This window comes from Phalaenopsis equestris, unplaced genomic scaffold (assembly GCF_001263595.1).
Source record: "Phalaenopsis equestris unplaced genomic scaffold, ASM126359v1 Scaffold000535, whole genome shotgun sequence".
NCBI classification, from domain to species: domain Eukaryota; kingdom Viridiplantae; phylum Streptophyta; class Magnoliopsida; order Asparagales; family Orchidaceae; genus Phalaenopsis; species Phalaenopsis equestris.
The window spans coordinates 160,167-178,744 of NW_018164975.1; the positions used below are offsets into that span (position 1 = coordinate 160,167).

The 18,578-nt window shown below is 33.9% G+C and overlaps 2 protein-coding genes across 3 annotated transcripts in view; one reads left to right on the forward strand and one right to left on the reverse strand.

Moving 5' to 3' along the window:
• LOC110028868 (187-kDa microtubule-associated protein AIR9) overlaps positions 1-5,060 on the forward strand; it is a gene marked incomplete at its 5' end in the record, with an annotated part of 130,671 nt that extends 125,611 nt beyond the window's left edge. The window contains 5 exon segments of the mRNA XM_020730893.1: positions 2,282-2,413; positions 3,285-3,343; positions 3,458-3,481; positions 3,561-3,692; positions 4,518-5,060. Of these exon segments, the coding sequence (XP_020586552.1) occupies positions 2,282-2,413; positions 3,285-3,343; positions 3,458-3,481; positions 3,561-3,692; positions 4,518-4,694 (524 nt within the window).
• Positions 5,061-12,477: 7,417 nt separating this feature from the next.
• LOC110028870 (BTB/POZ domain-containing protein At1g30440-like) overlaps positions 12,478-18,578 on the reverse strand; it is a 17,570-nt gene continuing 11,469 nt past the window's right edge. Inside the window, exons 3-5 of one of the 2 annotated variants that reach the window (XR_002294468.1) lie at positions 14,557-15,756; positions 13,768-14,491; positions 12,478-12,560 (exon numbers count right to left, since the gene is read on the reverse strand). Coding sequence is in view for 1 of the 2 variants with exons in the window: in XM_020730894.1 (XP_020586553.1) it covers positions 13,970-14,491; positions 14,557-15,756 (1,722 nt within the window). In the remaining variant the exon portion in view is untranslated. Of the gene's footprint in view, positions 12,561-13,386; positions 13,476-13,767; positions 14,492-14,556; positions 15,757-18,578 lie in introns of those variants that run through there. The other variant, XM_020730894.1, reaches the window with a different exon arrangement.

The window sequence follows — 18,578 nt, forward strand, 5'->3', positions numbered from 1 at the left end:
ACCTGATGGTTATTTGAGTTATTTTTCAGTCCCAGCGGTATGGATCTCTATATGCACTTCTTCCTCAAATTCTCCATTCAAAAATACATTCTTAATATCAAGTTGATGGAATTCTCACTCTTTGTTCATTGCTAAGAAAAGAACTCTTATAGTGTTTAACTTGGCTACTCTAGCAAATATCTCTTGATCGTCTATCCCATATGACTAAGTGAAATCTTTGGCTACCAACATAGTTTTGAACATCTCAATGCTCATATTTGTTTTGTACGTGACATTGAAGACCCATTTGCATTCAACGGGTCTTTTTTCGTACGAAGTTTTGTAAGGTTCCATGTGCCTTTACATCAAGTTTTTGGATCTCTTCTTCACTTGTATTTTTCATTATGGACTTTGAAGTGTGTCATGAATTGACTTTAAGGTATCTGCATACTATCAAAATTTGATACAAAAGTTTATAAGTTGATAACTTCTCATGGGTAACATAATCCTGGATAGGATAATTTGTGCAATTTTCCCTATTTCTCCACTGGATTTCACCTCTCCCTTGAAACTTCAAAGATGTGTGAATTCAAGTTTGGTTGTCAAAAGACCTTTAGTTGCATGTTGTCTTTAATTTTTTTGTGGATTTCTTTTTCCTAATACACACACACGAAGTTTTTTGTCAATCTCAGAATGGATGTTCTCAACTGGTGGAACTTGGGAGATAGAATGTTTGGAGGGAAGAATAGATTGTGATGTGTCTAGATTAGTGTAAGTATCCAAAGTAGTGTCTCAACTTTGATATTCACCTGTACTCTCCCTATAAATATCTGATTTGGTGTAGTAAAGTTGGTTTTCAGAAGGTAATATCCATGGAGCTATAGTATGTTTATTCTTCCTCTCAGTTATCTCATTTTATTTTGAAGTTTCAACATAATAACTCACATGGATGATATCGTTCTTTGCAGGATAGGGTCCAATTACAATTAAAGTATTCATTCGCATTATTAGTTTTGAGAACTTAAATTTTACATTGTAATTGAGTAAACATTATATTATGGAAGGAATGAAAAATTTGTGCAGTTTCAGATTTTTCCTTCATGGAGAATATCTAACTATTTCTAGTATGGTCATCAATAATTGAAACATTCTCTGGCACCATAGACGATTTTCAATTTTGATGTTTCTGAAATGTTACTATGGATGATAGAGAATGGATGTGAGGGTTTGTACTGAGATAGAGAATAGACATGACGAGTATTTCAAGCCAATTATAATGTTTCACTCATAAAACTATGAATTTTTATTAATAATAAGAAGGGGGTATAATTTTATAACATAATGAAAATTCAGATGACCCAGACGACAATGTCATATTAAAACTTGACTTTTAATAGAATCATACACAACATACTCAGGAACATGAGAAAGGGAAAGCGGAAAAGATATTTGTGTTAAGAGAGTAGCTTTCCTTGAGCAGGTATGAACCTTGATAAAATTCAAGACTATCAATCACCTTTCTCAAATGTACTTACATGAAATTCACAAGAATTAGAATGAAATTTAGTAACGCAGTTTAAATCCTGAGTAAGCTTGCTAATTGAAAGTAAATTGCAATCTAATATGGGAAAATATAACATAGAATAGAGTTGAGTATATTTGGAGACTTAGACTTCTCCTTTACCAAAAATCCTGATGTGAGATTCATTGGCAAGTTTAATAAATTTGGAGTTGGTGAAGTTTTGGTATTTGGTGAGAGCATGAATATTCTCAATGATAGGAAGTATCTGAATTTATCATCCAAAGTTGAAATCTTCCATTGTTAGCGAGATGGGAGAACATGATACCCTAGTGTATCATTAAGTTGGTAGGCCACTCAGTTGTGCTCGAAAGAAGTTTCTTCAACACTTACAGTTGTTCTTTTGTGCAATGGCTAGGGTCGGCCAACCATTTAGATGTGGTAGCAACTTGGGCCTTGTTGTCTTGGTCCTTCCTCCCTTGCTCAGATTTCTAATCTACAGGCTTTTCATGTATTTTCCGTCACTTTTCCTTTATTGGATCAAGTTTAAGTTTCCTCCCTTGTTCACACAACGGCTGACATATGAAGTTTAGTTTTTATGATCTTTTGTATTCTTATGTTTATTATATTTATATTTTTATTATTTATTTTCTTTATTTTTATGCTTTGATCTTTTCAAGATGATTAAAAATGATTTGTGGCATTGCCTTTGTCGTATGGTTTTATGCCAAATTTTTTATCCATGCATATTTTTATATGATTATTTTTCCGCTCTTGTAACAGGCGAGTCCGGGCGTATGTATGAAGCTAATGTTGATGACGTTGGCTACAGGCTTGTTGCACTTTATACTCCCATACGAGAAGATGGGGTAGAGGGAGAGTCTGTATCTATTTCAACGGAGCCTATTGCAGTTGGTATGTAATTCAATCCCTCTCCATATTTTCTCCTGTAATGTCAATTATCACGCGGTCATGGCCTCTTCTGTTGACAACTTGTTTGATACCAATGAGCTCTGATTCTCAAAGTAGAGGTCTCAAATTTGAGGAAAAAATCTCTGTCTGGACTCCTGATGTAGCTCTACATGCGGATTCTAATAATATGCCGCTACATGTGCTACATCGCGGAGGTTATTTTGGTGTTATTGAAGTGAAATGATGGAGGTTATTTCGGGGTTATTTTGGGGTTTGGGGTTATTGAAGAAAAATCTATGAATTATACTTCAATAACCCCGAAATAACCTCTGCGGTTCCACTTCAATAACCCCGAAATAACATCGCAGAAGTTATTTCGATGTTATTTCTGGATTATTGAAGTGGAGTATATGGGATTCTCTTCAATAACCCTGAAATAACCTCCACAATGTTATTTCGGAGAGGTTATTTCGGGTTAATAAAGTGGAGCCACGGAGGTTATTCGAGATTATTTCAGGGTTATTACAGAGTCCACGGTTTTAATTTAATAATTTTTAGTTGGGCCCGATATATCACACATGATGATATATTACTGGGAGTTCGCATGTAGAGCTACGTCCGGAGTCCGGACAGAAAAATTTTTTCAAATTTGAGCAGCTTTCGTGCCATGTTTTTTCTGCTCCCTAAGTGGTGTCATAATTCTATAAATCTTCTTATATTGCCTTCCATACCGTAAATATGATTCTTTTTTATTTCATTGATTTAACTGCCATTTGAAAAGTTTCATGATCCATGCATTTCTTTCTGTTCCCCCCCTAAAAAATGCATAACTCTTAGCTATAAGTTCCCAATCGGATATTTCGACCTTTTACAGAACCCGATGTGTCTAGAGAAGTAAAGCAAAAGCTTGACATGGGATCAGTGAAATTTGAGGTGATGTTTTCCAACACTTACATTGCTCATTTACTCCTTTCACATGTTTATATGTTGCTTAATATTAGTGTTTGTTTCAACTTCTGACTTCGTTTTTCTTCCTTTTGGTATCAGGCATTGATCGACAAGGAGAAGAAGGTATTCATGTTTTTGGTCCTTGCTCAATTATTTGCTTGAACAATTTATCCTGGAAAACTGAAACCTTCTTCTTCAACAGGTCCCAGGAGCTGGAAATCTTGAGAAAAGGATATTAGAAGTTAACAGGAAGAGGATCAAGGTTGTAAAGCCTGGTTCCAAAACTTCTTTTCCTGTCACCGAAATCCGCGGAACCTATGCCCCACCCTTTCATGTAAGCAATTGTTCCTTGTATAACCCCATCATCATTGGTTCTATTTCAGTTATTTGGTGTCAGCTATATTAATTCTCATCTTCTGTTCCTTTCTGTTATTGTGCTAAACATTTTTTGCAAAGCATTTTGAAGTACTTACCGTCCATGTTATTCCTTATCTACCATATCAATCAAGAATAAATGAAATAAAAAAGAATTATGAATTTCCTTCTTTGAATTGCCTGCTTAAATAATTTACTTTTATTGCACAGATTTTTTTTTTTTCCTTTTAACTGAATATTTAGATTAAGAATATGTATTATTTAGCTACCTAAAATAGATTATACAGATTATTATGTACATAAAATAGATTGTACAGACTATTATTTATTGGAATGAAAGCAAGGGAAAGAGCATTCAGCCTATTCTCTCAAATATTGACATACAATCTGTTCTCTAATATGTAGATGCTAATTTTATCTACTTTCTTAATACTGTATTAATTAGTATACCTTCAGCAGATATCACTCCAAATGTTATTAATATAATCATATTTTAATTTATCCCTCTTAGAATTCTTGATTTTATCAAAATTTAACTTAAATATCAATGATTTTATGCAACCCCATGAAATATATGTACTTGATAAAAGCAGATTGCCCTGAGACTTCACAAACAGTGCGCGCACTTGATCCGAGCAGATGAAACTCGATTTATAGAAAAAATAAACATGAAAAATGCTAGTTATATCAAGTTCCATATGAACAGAACATAAAAATGAACAGAACATAAAAATTCTTCCATAAAAATTCTTCTTTTTTTTTTTTGTTTTTTTGTTTTTTGCAGGTGGAGCTTTACAGGAATGATCAACACAGGTTCAAAATTGTAGTTGATAGTGAGAATGAGGTAGATCTAATGGTGCAGACACGGCACACAAGGGATATCATTGTTCTTGTTATCAGAGGGCTTGCTCAAAGATTCAACAGCACCTCCCTCAATTCCCTGCTGAAAATAGATAACTAAAGCTTCAACAAACTCAAAACAACATTTCACAAGAAACATTTACAGAGTCCTAATGGAATTTATCATCTGTTAGCCGCGTTGATCGATCGTATAGTATATATATTCTTTTTTTCTGTAAATTGTGAGAAAATGTATGGGCTTTTGTTATTATTACTATTGTTGTTGTTGTTGTTGTTTGTAGCATGTATTCATAGGATAGTTTGTTGATCATTTGGGTTATATGAGCCATGTGGCAGAGTGAAATTGTTTGTGCATCTTCTACTGATTTCTAGTATCAAGGCAAAATTGCTTATGGAGAAGATAATCATAATCTATATGAGTTCTGTTTCTCTTTTTATTTTGATATAACAATGAGAGGATTTTAAAAGGCTGCTAAAATATAAGGTTAATATAGAAGATATTTTTTCCTTGTAGCGTTTGAATTAGATTTGCTTGTTGTTGGAGTGATCCATGCTAGTTTAGATTGATCAGTTTTGATCTCTAAGCAAGTTATGATTAGGTAATGTCAACAATATGGTTGTTTTCCATTATAATTTTAGATATTAAACTAGGATTTTTTTATCATAGAATCCTTGAGCAAAGTTTTATTTTGTGTTAAATGATTGAAACATTTGGAATCGTGTGCCATTGATTGACAATTATTTATTAGGAGAAATATAATTTTCTTTTTTAAGAGCATTATTCTTGATGTTTTCATTAAATTATGTGATATTTAGAGGATTACCAAGCCTGTTTTTGTTATTCGGGTACAGAGTGTGGAGAGAAAGAAACATACTCCTATCACCCGAGTCAGTTCAATTTTTCAGAGGCTAGCCACCAAAGAAGGCTGTTCAGTGAGTGAACTACTTAAACGAGTGGGACATGCAATATCCCCTTGCATGAAGAAAGAAACTTTAAAGGACGTAAGATCTGCCAAATAATCTCAAAAGTAAATTGAGGCCTTGCCTACTTAAATTCCTGTCTGGTTTCACTTGTGGAGCAGAGTTGATACAACCATAGTCATCACCGAGTCTGCCGTCATTTTTGATGAGAAAATAGATCTAATAAAGTTAGATTGATTTATAGATATGCACAAATTCGTATACATAGAATTGCGTTCTTTATTGTAGTATTAAATTTTATACATTTTGCATTGTTATATATGATATATTTTTGTTGAATTCAAACTTGTCTTTTTGTGAGCACACTTCAAGAGTCAGAATCAAAAGAGGCACGAGAGAGAGAAAAGGAGTGCACCGTAATTTTCTTGTCAAAGGGTCAGAGAGTGTCTGTATTCCTCTTAAGACTATCTATTTAGAGGGGTATAATCAGTACAATTAAGGAAAGCAAGAATTGTTATGGTAATCACCCTTAATAGAATTAATGCAGATAATTTCAGTTAATGTTCATCATAATATTGACAGAGAATAATAGTTTAAAATGACTTATGAGTTTAAGGGTATTGTCGTCCGATGGACTGATCGTATTGGTCGGCCGTCTGGATTTGCTTATGTCGAGGGGGGAGGGTTGTTCTGAAAAATGGTTGTTTGTTTATCGAGAGGCTTAGTCGATTGACTTTAGGTATTGTCGTCCGATGGACTGATCGTATTGGTCGGTCGTCTGGAATTTGCTTATGTCGAGGGGGAGGGTTGTTCTGAAAAATGGTTTGTTTATCGAGAGGCTTAGTCGATTGACTTTGTGAGACTTGTTGCTTCGGCCAGCCGGTCAACCGATAAGTCAATTAGTTTTGTTAGGTGAGTCGTGGTTCACTTACTGTTTGGCTAAAGTCTTACAGAACATGTCTCCTCCTTCTGGTCAGTTCGTTGTCTCGGTGTTGGATCTTTGTTGTTTCATATGCTAGATATCTAATGTGACTCATTGTCGGGATGATTTGTGTCTCACCCTCAACGAATATTATCTCTATCGAGTGGGGAACCATCTTCGACGCTTTGACCTATCCAAGGTTTCGAGATGGGGGTCTCTTGTGTTTAGCGTTGAATTGTCCATCGAGCGCTTACCTCGAAGGGAAGCTTTGTATTCCTGGTCGTTCGTTTTTTTTGAGATTTGTGTCGATACTTCTGGTGTATACATATTAGTTCTCAAGTTTTTCTGCTCTTTAATGACTATAACTACAATAAGGACAGAGAAATTATTAGCTAATCATATCACGATAACCAAAAAGGAAAATTTATTAATTAGTTCTCCCTTCATTTTTGTGCTCTGTGTGTCTTATAAATAAGGTCATGAATTAGGTTGCTTATCTGTTATCAATGTTATCTGGACTGCTGAGCATGAATCATGTCGGGTGGTACGAAGGCAAAAGGCGGTCAGTCATAATAGTCATATGTAGGGCAACTTTGTCATGCTCTGATAATAATGACCTTGAACCACCCTATAGAACACATGAGTGCTCGGGCCTTGAATGCAATTCCCTTCAGGCCTAAGTTGTACGCCTTCCATTTCTTCTTCCCTTATGCCTACCTCTAAATCTTAAAATCAAACCACGCAGTGGTTAGGCTGGATACCGCTGCAACTGTAGGCCGTCAGGATCTGACTATCCCTCTACCTCGATGTGTTTCAGATGTGCCATACTCATTAGAACCAATGATTAATTAAAGTTTTATATTAATAATATAAAAGAATTTATAAAATTATTTTCTTATTTACATTTACACATCCAGTGATGTCAGACATGTCGATGCGTTCGGACATGCAACTCTGTAGTGGGATGCAGACTGTCACGATCCTGAGCCTGTGTACATGAAATAATATTAAGTACCACAAAATTGCATCATTGAATTGTTGAGTTTTTAGCAGATCTTACAAGCTTCTATTAGTACTCCCTGTATAGGACTGAGCCTTCAATGTGAAGTGTGACGCCCCTAGTCGCCTTGGTTCTTCTATTCAACTGGTTGGTTGTCCTCTTTCTCTGATAATTAGGAGAGTATGAGGCTCTGGTCAACTAATCCCAAACCTCATCCCCAACACAGATGAGTCGCTCCCCTTTCCTACAGCTGTGATGAACACATCACTCAGTCAATTTGTGCCCCCAACCCCAAAAATATGATGATCAGCTAGTGATGCTCCAACATCTAGTGAAATATCCTCTACATATTAAAAATTATGCAATATTTATTTGTATAAAAAAACTTAAAATAATAATTTTAATTCAAATTAAACGATTCTACCACAAACTCCCTGAACCACATGCATGTCATGATCGGGATCTGCTTCTATGAGAGATACTGAGAATTGTATTTACTCTTTATGACCTCTGTGATGTGTGTGGTCGGTGGTCTAAAGGGACATAACTTGAAATAGAAATATAAGTTACAAAATATTAAAAATATCAAAGAACTTATTATAATGGAAAAGGCAGCTTACGAGTCTCTTTGTAGCTCAAACTTTACCCATCCAGAGGTGTCCTGCTTCATAGTGGCAGGAGTAGAGGGGTCCGACTGATCGGATGGGGAGGTGGTGGCTACGGGGGAAGTGTTCACTGAGTAGGATTTGGTGGTTGAGTGGGATGTAATGGCTGAGTGCTTGAAACAAAATGTGTGAGAAGGGCTATAGTGGAAGAAGAAGAAGGTGGTCAGAATGGGGCAACAGGCCTAATCGAAGCGGTGACAAAAGATGCAGGAGGGGTTGTGTTGATGATGGTGTTGCTAATCAACACAACACTAGTTTTGTGTGAGGTAGAGTGGGATACTAATTTCTTTATCCTTCAATAATTATGGCTCATCAAGAGAGGTCAATGAGGTGGTTGATCTCCACTACTAGTAGAAGCCATCTGTAACGGAAAGAAATGCATTAATAAAATCTAAGCAACAAAAGATAAAATAATAAAATTTAAGTAAAAAAAGTATAACATAAGCAGCAAAAGTAAAAATAAGAAAATGTCAAATCAAAGCAAGAAAAATGTTGTAAAAATACCAAAAGTAAAAGTAAGAATCCGCATAACAGACAATGTGAAACTTGGAAAGCTAATACTATAAGAGACAAAATCATAAAAAAACAAAAAGTCTAAATAAACATATTATTCTTAGTTTATCAGAGAAGTTAGTCAATGATAAATTTAAAATTTCTTCATTTATATCATCATTTTCCTTCGTAATATAAGAAACCTCTTCATAAGTTTTCGTGGTAATCTTTAGGGTTTGATAAAATCAAGCTAAATATAAAAATCTGGCATATCTTGCTCATAGTTAATGGATTTAACAATATTTTTCATCTCAATAGTTTGTCTTGTTTATTCTTAATAACTGCAGCCCGATCAATTTTAGTTATTGCTCTACCAGGATATCAATAGTAATAAACATGGCTAACCTGACAAACTATAATAAATGGATCAAATTTTGAATATCTTCTATTCATATTAAGTTTGGTAATACCATGTGTGTTCCTTGATTATGAACAAGATCAAACTACTCACAGTTTAACAGAAATACATTACACACAATATAATTGAATATTAAAACTGCACTCTCCTTCAAGTATGTCATAATAATTGATGTCATTTTCTGAGTTGATATTTCCTTTAATACAAACACTACAATTATATATTGTCTTCCCTTCACACCAGCAAATCATGTGAAATCTATAACCATTCACATTAAATATTTGTCACATAATGACATTGTAGTTAGGCCCCCAAACAAGATTTAATAAGCCTTGATCTATAACTACATTATTTTGATTATAAACCTATAAGTTTCAAAAATATAACTAGTTTTTCTTTTAACATGAAAATTATATTATATATTAGTGAATTGAAGAGTTACTACAACATACATATAATTTTAACAATATTGAAAATTCTTCTTCAGTTTTCTTTTTATATATAACAAAGTTATCCTCTATGTTTAAACTGTCCGTAAATAATATGCCCATGTCATTGCTATTTGTATGTTGAAGTTAATTAATATAACATTCTTAGTAAAAACTGAAAAAATTTCTAATTACTAGCAATCTTACTGTATAAATATTTGGAATTCGTTACAGTTTGATAAAACATATAATGTAGCTACTCGAAGCTTTTTATCTTTGTGATAGCATATATTATGCCTCCTTAATGGTTCTCCTAATATCTAAAATGATTAAATTTTGAATGTGAAGGCATGTCACCAACAATTTAATGTATTTGCTAACCTCACTCAAAATAGTATGAACATAAACTAATTTCCTTTTACATCAAATTCTAGTCTCTATACTTTTTGAATGAGTGACCGGCTAGAAATTGACCAAAATGTATTTACTTCACTTTGCCTAATTATGTGTAACATTGAAATCAAGAAGGAAATTTGAAGCTAGTTCTAGTCTCTCAAAGATCTTTGGCATTTCATTAATCTTCTGTCATAAATCAGCTCCAATTATATTTAGAAGAGGACTTAATTTTTCAACTATATTATGAAAGAAGGCATCATTATTCCTTTTGAATAGGTGGTCATGGGCTAGAAACTTTCAATGAAAATCAAACTGGGAATTTTTCTTCTATTTTTCAAAGTGAATGCTTGAAACAAATATGTACATTATGGACAAACAAATCTGTACATTGATAACTTTGTATGTGTAATGCAACCTTCTAATTATGTGTAATGAAATTATTGTGTTTCACTTTTTAGTGTTTGATATTCATCAAGAAGACACCCAACAAAATGAGTTATGCGGACATTATAAATCAATTCTTCATATGTGACAGGATAGTATTCCGTTGAAGGGGCATAACTTCATGAGGCACCAACATGATCGTACTGAACATCTGGTTCCTACTCACCATATGCAGTCTAGTACCAATAATAAGATTATAATCCTTTGTTGTACCTATCTAACTTGACTTCTTCTGATGTTAGTTACGTTTTTTTTTGTGCTATGCAAAAGGGCATTAGAACTTTCGTTTTGATGATAAATGGACAATTGTGATGTCATTTGCACAAATTCCTCAACACCATTCGAGAACCCATCAGTGGACCGCTTTTTTCATAGATACAATACATCACACATCCATAATCACAAATTTTGAATATATATTTATGTAATCTAAATGTAGATTTATAAATTAGTATATTTAAATATTAATTGTACATACATTTCATATGTACTACATATATAACACCCAAACTTCAATCTTTACAAGTAAACCATGCACAATTCTCATGAATTTCACGTAACACATAAACTTTAAATTTTACATACAAACCGCAAAATTCTTATGAATTACGCATATAACTCCTAAAATTCAATTTTTACATAAAAACCACACAATTTATGTATTACATACAAACAAACCACACAATTCATACGCATTACATATCAAATCCTAAGCTTTACTTTCTACATACAAAACACACAATCCTTATGTATTACATACATACAAGCCAAACAACTCTCATGCATTATATATGTAACACCAAGCTTTAATTTCTACATAAAAACCACTTAATTCTTATGTATTACATACAAACAAATCAAACAATTCTTATGTATTAAATATCTAACACCTAAACTTCAATTTTTACATCAAACCCCACAATTCTTGTGTATTACATACATACAAACCACACAATTCTTATGCATTAAGCTTCAAATTCTACATACAAACCACATAATTCTTATGTATTACACACATACAAACCACATTTTTTATGCATTACATATCTAAGACCTAAGCTTTCATTTCTACATACAAACCACACAATTCTTATGTACTACAACAATTCTCATGCATTACATATCTAACACCTAAGCCTTAATTTCTACAAACAAACCACCTAATTCTTATGTATTACATACATACAAACCACAAAATTCTTATGTATTACATATCTAAACACCTAAACTTCAATTTTCACATCAAACCACACAACTCTTGCGTATTGTATACATACAAACATCACAATTCTTATATATTACATATATACCAACCCCACAATTGTTATGCATTACATACCTACCAACTATGCTTCAAATTCCACACACAAACCAAACAATTCAACAAAATTCTTATGCAATACATATGTAACACCTAAACTTCAATTTTGATATATATTCCACTAAATTCATATGTACTACATATCTAACACCGAAACTACATATCTAACACGGATACTTCAATATCTAGATACAAATTAAACACCATAATGCACCGAAACTTCAACTTTTACATAAAAACTACACAATTCTTATGTGCTATATATCTAAACCTAAACTTCAATTTCTACATGCAAAATTAAACGCATAATTCTAATTTCCTACATAATTAAACCTAAACATCAATAGTTACATATAAACCGCACAATTCTTATGCATTACATATTTGACACCTAAACTGTATTTTCCACGTACAAATCTAACAATTCTTATATATTTACTTATCTAACACACAAACATCAATCTTTACATACAAACCACATAATTTTTATACATCACGTATCTTATTCCTGAACTTTAATTTTTACATACAAACCACACAATTCTTATGTTTACATATCTAAACCAAAATTCAATTTCTATATACAAAACACACAATTCTTATGTTTACACATATATTGCCCTAAACTTCAAAAGTTACATACAAAACACACATTTCCTATGCATTACATATATCTAACTAAACTTCAATTTCCACATGCAAACCACATCATTCTTTTGTACTACATATCTAACACGATAAACTTCAAGTTCTATATAGAAACAACACAATGCTTATGTTTTATATATCTGAAACAATAACTTCAATTTGTATTTAGAAATCTTATCAACGGAACATGCGAGAGATAAGAAACTTTTACTTAAAGGTCGGAGAGGAGAAATGCTTGTTGGAGCTGCGATTTCGCGAGTGCAAACACTCCTGACACGTCGGAAGCTCTATGTAGGAGGGTCGTCGGAGTCCTAAGCAATGAAAAATTGAGAGGCACAAATGAGGTTTGTCACACGTGATTAAAATTTTAAAACACATGCGTCAGTTTTGCGTCGGCCCACTTCCGACAAATTATTTAACATCATCATTATCATAGGAACCTTCAAAACTATTAAATGATTAAAATGTCTTGACAAAATGTTCACGTAAAGTGCGACAAACAGTTTATGTCGGCACTAGTCGATACAAAGTTACCTGTAAATATGTAGCATCAATAATGTTAAATGCACAATAAATTACTAATCATTTTGCCATAACACGGACACAAATCTGATGCTAAATTTTGCATAAAAAATTTTGACAATAATTAGCCAATTTCTTGTAATGTTAGGATCTTATTCATTATTTCATGTTATTAGTATAAATTATTTTAAAACATAGGAATATATATATATATATATACACACACATGCACCAACATAGTAAAGATAACAAACCAAAAAGTTAATTGCTTTAATAGCTGTGCAAGTCTCCAATCCTTTGTCTATAATTATTTTTATTGAAAAATAATTGAACTAATAAGAAAATAATAACATCCAAATGAAACTTCCTATTATTGATCTTTTTCATCAGCAAAATGAAATTATTTCATAAAGGTGTATGCTAACAAGTAAAATTTCTTAGCATGGTATAAATGCAGGCATGCTGTCCAAGCAGCAAGAATTTCAATTATAATCTGAAACGCACCCAGCTTAAAAAGGTCTATTTGAAAAAGAAAATATTGTGTCCGAAGTGCAGACGTAAGCTGCATCCGGACAACGGACACGATGCACTGAAAGATCGGTTTTTTCTTCTTTTTTTTTTCCTCCGCTTGCCTGTATCGGATGCAGCTTGCGTCCGGACTCCAAACACAATATTTGTTTCTTAATTGAATAGATCTGAAAAGCCTTGTAAAAGATAAAAAAGAAAAAATAATATTAGCTATTATTTCAATATTAACAAGATATGCGAAAACAATTCAAACTGCTATTCTTCTCATAATATGGAAAATGGTAACAACTAAATTATTTAAAAGTTGATGCTTGTGGATAGTTGTAATATCACCTAAAACAGACATTTACTTCAAAAAAATAGAAAACAACAATAATAATGAAAGAAAGATAAAAAAGAAACAAAGCCAATATAAGCATTTTGATCATATTGTTAAAACAACCTCGAATTAGCAAACCCAAGACTGACCTCTCCAATTGCACAATTCAGACATTTTATTAATCTGAAGGAAGATTACATATCCTCATTTTGAGAGAAGCGACATAACTTGACTGAAAATTTAGAGAATGCATCGAAAATCTATGGAAAAAAAAATACAAGAAATACTAAAAACTGTGAAATACAGGGGGAAAAGTAGCATACAGTCCAATCACCGTTGGATAAGTTTCTGTTATGCTTTGTGAGCTTTGTTTATAGCCTTAATCTTCCCACTCCTGCTCTGCTCCTCACTAACTGAATCCTCTTGTGTGCTGCATATCTGTGACTTCATTCTGAAGCCCAACCTTTTGGTTATGCCGCCGCTCCACCCATTTCTCAACCTCACCAGCCTCTCAATCTCTTGCCTCATGGTTGAACACTCCTTCTCAAGTTCAGAGACTCTCATCCTCATGTGATCCATTCCAACTTTCAAAACCTGATTTTCCCTGACAGCAGTGGCCCAGGCACCACCTTCACTTGGCGCAACAAGACCGCTCCTTAATGGTCGTGAACCATCAATGTTGTCAGAAACGAGGAAACAGCCAGCAATTGAGGTTCTAAGTTGAAGCTGCTCGAAGAAGAGAACTTGGACAACAACTCGAAGTGGAAGCCTCTCATTCTGCGCAGCATGGGTGCAGGCTTCAAGGGAGAGCTTTTGGCAGTCCATCAGCCTGCATAGCTGTTCTCTCTCAGATTCTGATAGCCAAGGGTGTGCCTGTTATCAGAAATTTATTTTAGAAAAAATTTAAGAAGATTTGTCTGTGTGATTACATTATTTACCTTTAAATATATATCAATGGCACGGTATAGCCCGTCATCCAGGGGACGTGCATACTCTGGAATGGCTGCTGCGAGTGACTGAAACTTTGGCAGCTGTAAATTAACATCAGGGGCAACCTCTGCCAAGTACCCATCTATAAGCTTAGCCACAGTGGTTATTGGTGTAAGGGAAGGAGAGCCCATCAACTGCTCATCATCTACCAGACCAGGAGAAGCTCCACCAGTAGCCTGGTCCATGGCTAGGAAGTGCTTAAGAATTCTCTGGATGCAATCAACATCGTAAAGTGTTTCCAAAGAGTAAGAAAACGTAGGCATCAGCAGGTCCTCTAAACTGGCTTCATCCAATTGCATGCCGATCCTTCTCTCCAAGTTAGACAAGCATGTAGAATTGGCTTTCAAAATAATCGCAGTGCGCAGAAGACCAAAAAGAAACTTTGTAGAAGCCACACCCTTTTGGATGGGCAGTAAACTCTCAATTTCTTCAAGAAGAACTCTTTGTTCATCCTCAGACAGTACAGATGTACAAGTCATTGGTGCTGCATTGTGCCTTTTGTTTAATCCAGGGAGGTACCTTTTTGCATAGGAGGCTATTGAACCAGCAATAATCTCTTCTCTGATACCTCGGGACGCCATCACTGATATAAACCGCTTATAAAAGGGAAGACTCAGAGATGCAACATCCTCATACCACCAATCTGAGCTATAACTTCTGGGTCTTGCTCCAGTACTTATCCCATTCCAAAGAACGCTTCCACAGGGGCTTTTCATGGAGCCATGCTCCATCGTCGGCCGGCCAATTAGATCAGGGTCCATGCAAGCCTTCATGGCTAATGAGTCAATGCATCTTGTCACTATATTAAGATCTTCAGCACAAGGGAGAAGATCATCACAAGTTTGGAGAGCTCTTAGTGAATCATTCCAGCCACGAAGAACGACTTGATTGAGAAATACGTCGGACTCATAGATTAAATTCCTCTCAGCAATCTCTTCAGTCATTTGCATATACTCAGCGGCACACCGGGTGTATGCTACATTCAAAGCAGTAAGTTCTATTTTGATACCATAGCAAAACTTGGCAATTAGCTCAAATGCCTTCGAACCACCAGGAATATCTGGAAGCTTTATGATACAGCTCTCTTCTTCACCAGACTTCTCAGCAATCAGTTTTTCAAGAAGAGCACTCTTGGATAACAAAGGAAACTGCAAGCCACCAGTAAGAACATTCAGACTTCAATCGCTACAGCAAAATAATCCTCACAAGATATCTAAAATTACACAACATTTTAGTGGAAAAAAGAAATACTGAAGATATTGTTAGTTATAAACTTCACTCACCGAATGTAGATATCATTTTTTTTAAATATATCTCTAGACCAAGAAGTTAAAATGCTGAAAAACAATAATAGATTTAACTCGGCCATTTTAGTGCAATCTTCTGTAAAATTCCTTAAGCGAGGCCACGCCAGTGACCTGCTACTAGCCCATCTCTGGCGGCATCTCCTCCTGCCAGCTCACCTATCATATGCTGATGTAACATGTGTTATCCAGCAATCAACGCCCCAATCTCTCCTCCGCCTGCAGTATGCTTCCTAGCCATGAGCTGTCCACTATTTAATAAGGGGTTATTCACTAGATTCATTCCCAATTTAATTATAAAAAATAACGTTAGTTTCATTTCTGTTTTTTCTTCATCCTTTTTTGGGCTAATTATGAACTCAAAACTTTGGCCGCCTATTGGAATGAGAATAATTTGTATAATTGTTCTCTCATATTTTTCAACCTGGTGTTAGAGCCACACTTTCTATTTTTTGTACTTCTCTATTATAATGCTTCACTATCATCCACACCCTCTAAGAATTCCAAGTCATCCTTAGGCACCGCTTCCGCCATGAATCAAGATCCCATGCCAAAATTGATATCCAAGAAATCTTTTTCAAGTCGCCAATTATCCCAACCAAATTAAAATCTTTTGTAATAAAAAAACAAAATTAATGTGATTGCTCAAAAAGATGTGGTCTTCAATGTCTTCAATGTCTAGGAAAAAAAATCCACAATCTTGGATTGTCAACTCTAAAGCCTCTAATCATATGATAGGGAATGCCTAAATCCACAATCTTGGATTGTCAACTCTAAAGCCTCTAATCAAATGATAGGGAATGCCTCATTACTTCAGATCCTTCAACCGCGTTTAAACGACCATACAACTATAACTGTTGATGCTTCAACAACCTTAATAACTGATATTAGAACTAGCAATGACTTTTAACTCTGAAGTTCTTAACTCAGTTCTCCTGCCTCCTGGTACCTAAGCATCCCTACAATTTATTATGATTAGCAATACCATTAAGGATATGAACTATAAAATTAATTTTCTTCGTACACTAAGAATTACAAGAAAGGGATTCGAGAATGAAAAGTGACAACACGAAAAAAAATGTAGGTTTCCACCACCTATTTTATGAAAGGCTAACAGAAAAATGCTTGATACAATCTTTTCTCTAATTAAAAGACAATGAAGCTATGGCACTGGCAGCTTTGTCATGATCATCCAATTTCATGTTAAAAAAAAACAAAAATTCTCCATTCTTTCCAGCAACACAACTTGTGAAGTATTTCGATGTAAAACTTGTCAATTATCTAAAAACACTTGAACTACCTAACCTAATTATTTTTATAGGACTTCCCAACCCTTGCAACTATCCGTAGTGATATCTAGGCCAAAATTGTGTAAAAAATATTTCAGATGCTAGGTAGTATATATATTTTGTTGATGACTACACTAAAATCACTCGGGCTTTTCTATTGAACTAACTCTATAATTCAAAAAATCACGTTCCTTTATACAAACCAAATTCAAAACCTAAGTTCAAGTTCTCAAAATTGACACTGCGGGAGAATATTTTCATGTTATAATTTGGAAAATATCCTCCAATAAAGAATTGTTCACCAAATTTTTTGTATCCATACAGCTCAACAAAAGTGAGAGCAAAAATAACATCGTGAGTTTGCTCAACTAAATATGATCACTAATAACTTTCCAAATATTATTAGGGAAATTTAATCCTCATTACTACAAATATGCCGAAAAAAATCCAAAATTAAAAATCCCTTGTCCAACTTTAACACAAGTATAGCATAAATGGTAGGCTCACCTCCACCATTTCCTCGAAACAATGCTATTTTTATTCCACTTTATCAAAGAAGCAAATTAGACTCAAAAGCTATGAAATGAAATTTTTATTGGCCCACTCCTCACTAACAAGGATATGAATATTATTCTTCCCATGTAAAAAATATCATACCATCAGGATGTAACAATATTCAAAAATCAATCTTTCATCTCTAAAACTCATATTTAGAGGGACAACATCAATTCTCTTCGACCCTTCTTTAAATAAGCATTTGAATTGCTTGTCTTGAGGCACACCTCACCATAAGGACCACAATAAACACTTCAAAGCTTAGAATTTGCCAGGCTAAGTGAGGCATATGCCTCTTTCACCCATGGGGCACACACCGAACACTAAGATTGACTTGAAAACTATACTTTTAAAGTTGCATATAAAAAGGTTTAAGATTTTAGGTTTCAAATTCAAGCTAGTTTGGGTATACAGGATTTAAGCTTTTTAAAATAATTTTTCTTTTTTTCTCTTGATTTTAAGTACTTTATTTTCATTTTTTTTAAGTTTTTTTTTTTTTTTTCTTGGCCTTTATTTTAATTTTTTTAATTTGATTTTTTTAGTTTCGTTTAAATGTATATCCCTTCTTTTTCTTTAATAACTATTTTTTTAATTATCACCTACATTAATTTTATTTCTGTGTTTTAATTGGTTTGCTTTTATTTTCTTATACAGGTACAAATTTTAAGTATTTCTTTTACTCTTTGTTGAATATTTATAGCTTACTTATGAATCATCTTCAAGATTGAGTTTTTTTTTATTTTTTTTACTTTTGTTCAAAGCTTAAACCTCAAGCCACCTTGACTTTACATTGCCATGAACCTTGAAGTTTATGCCAAGCCT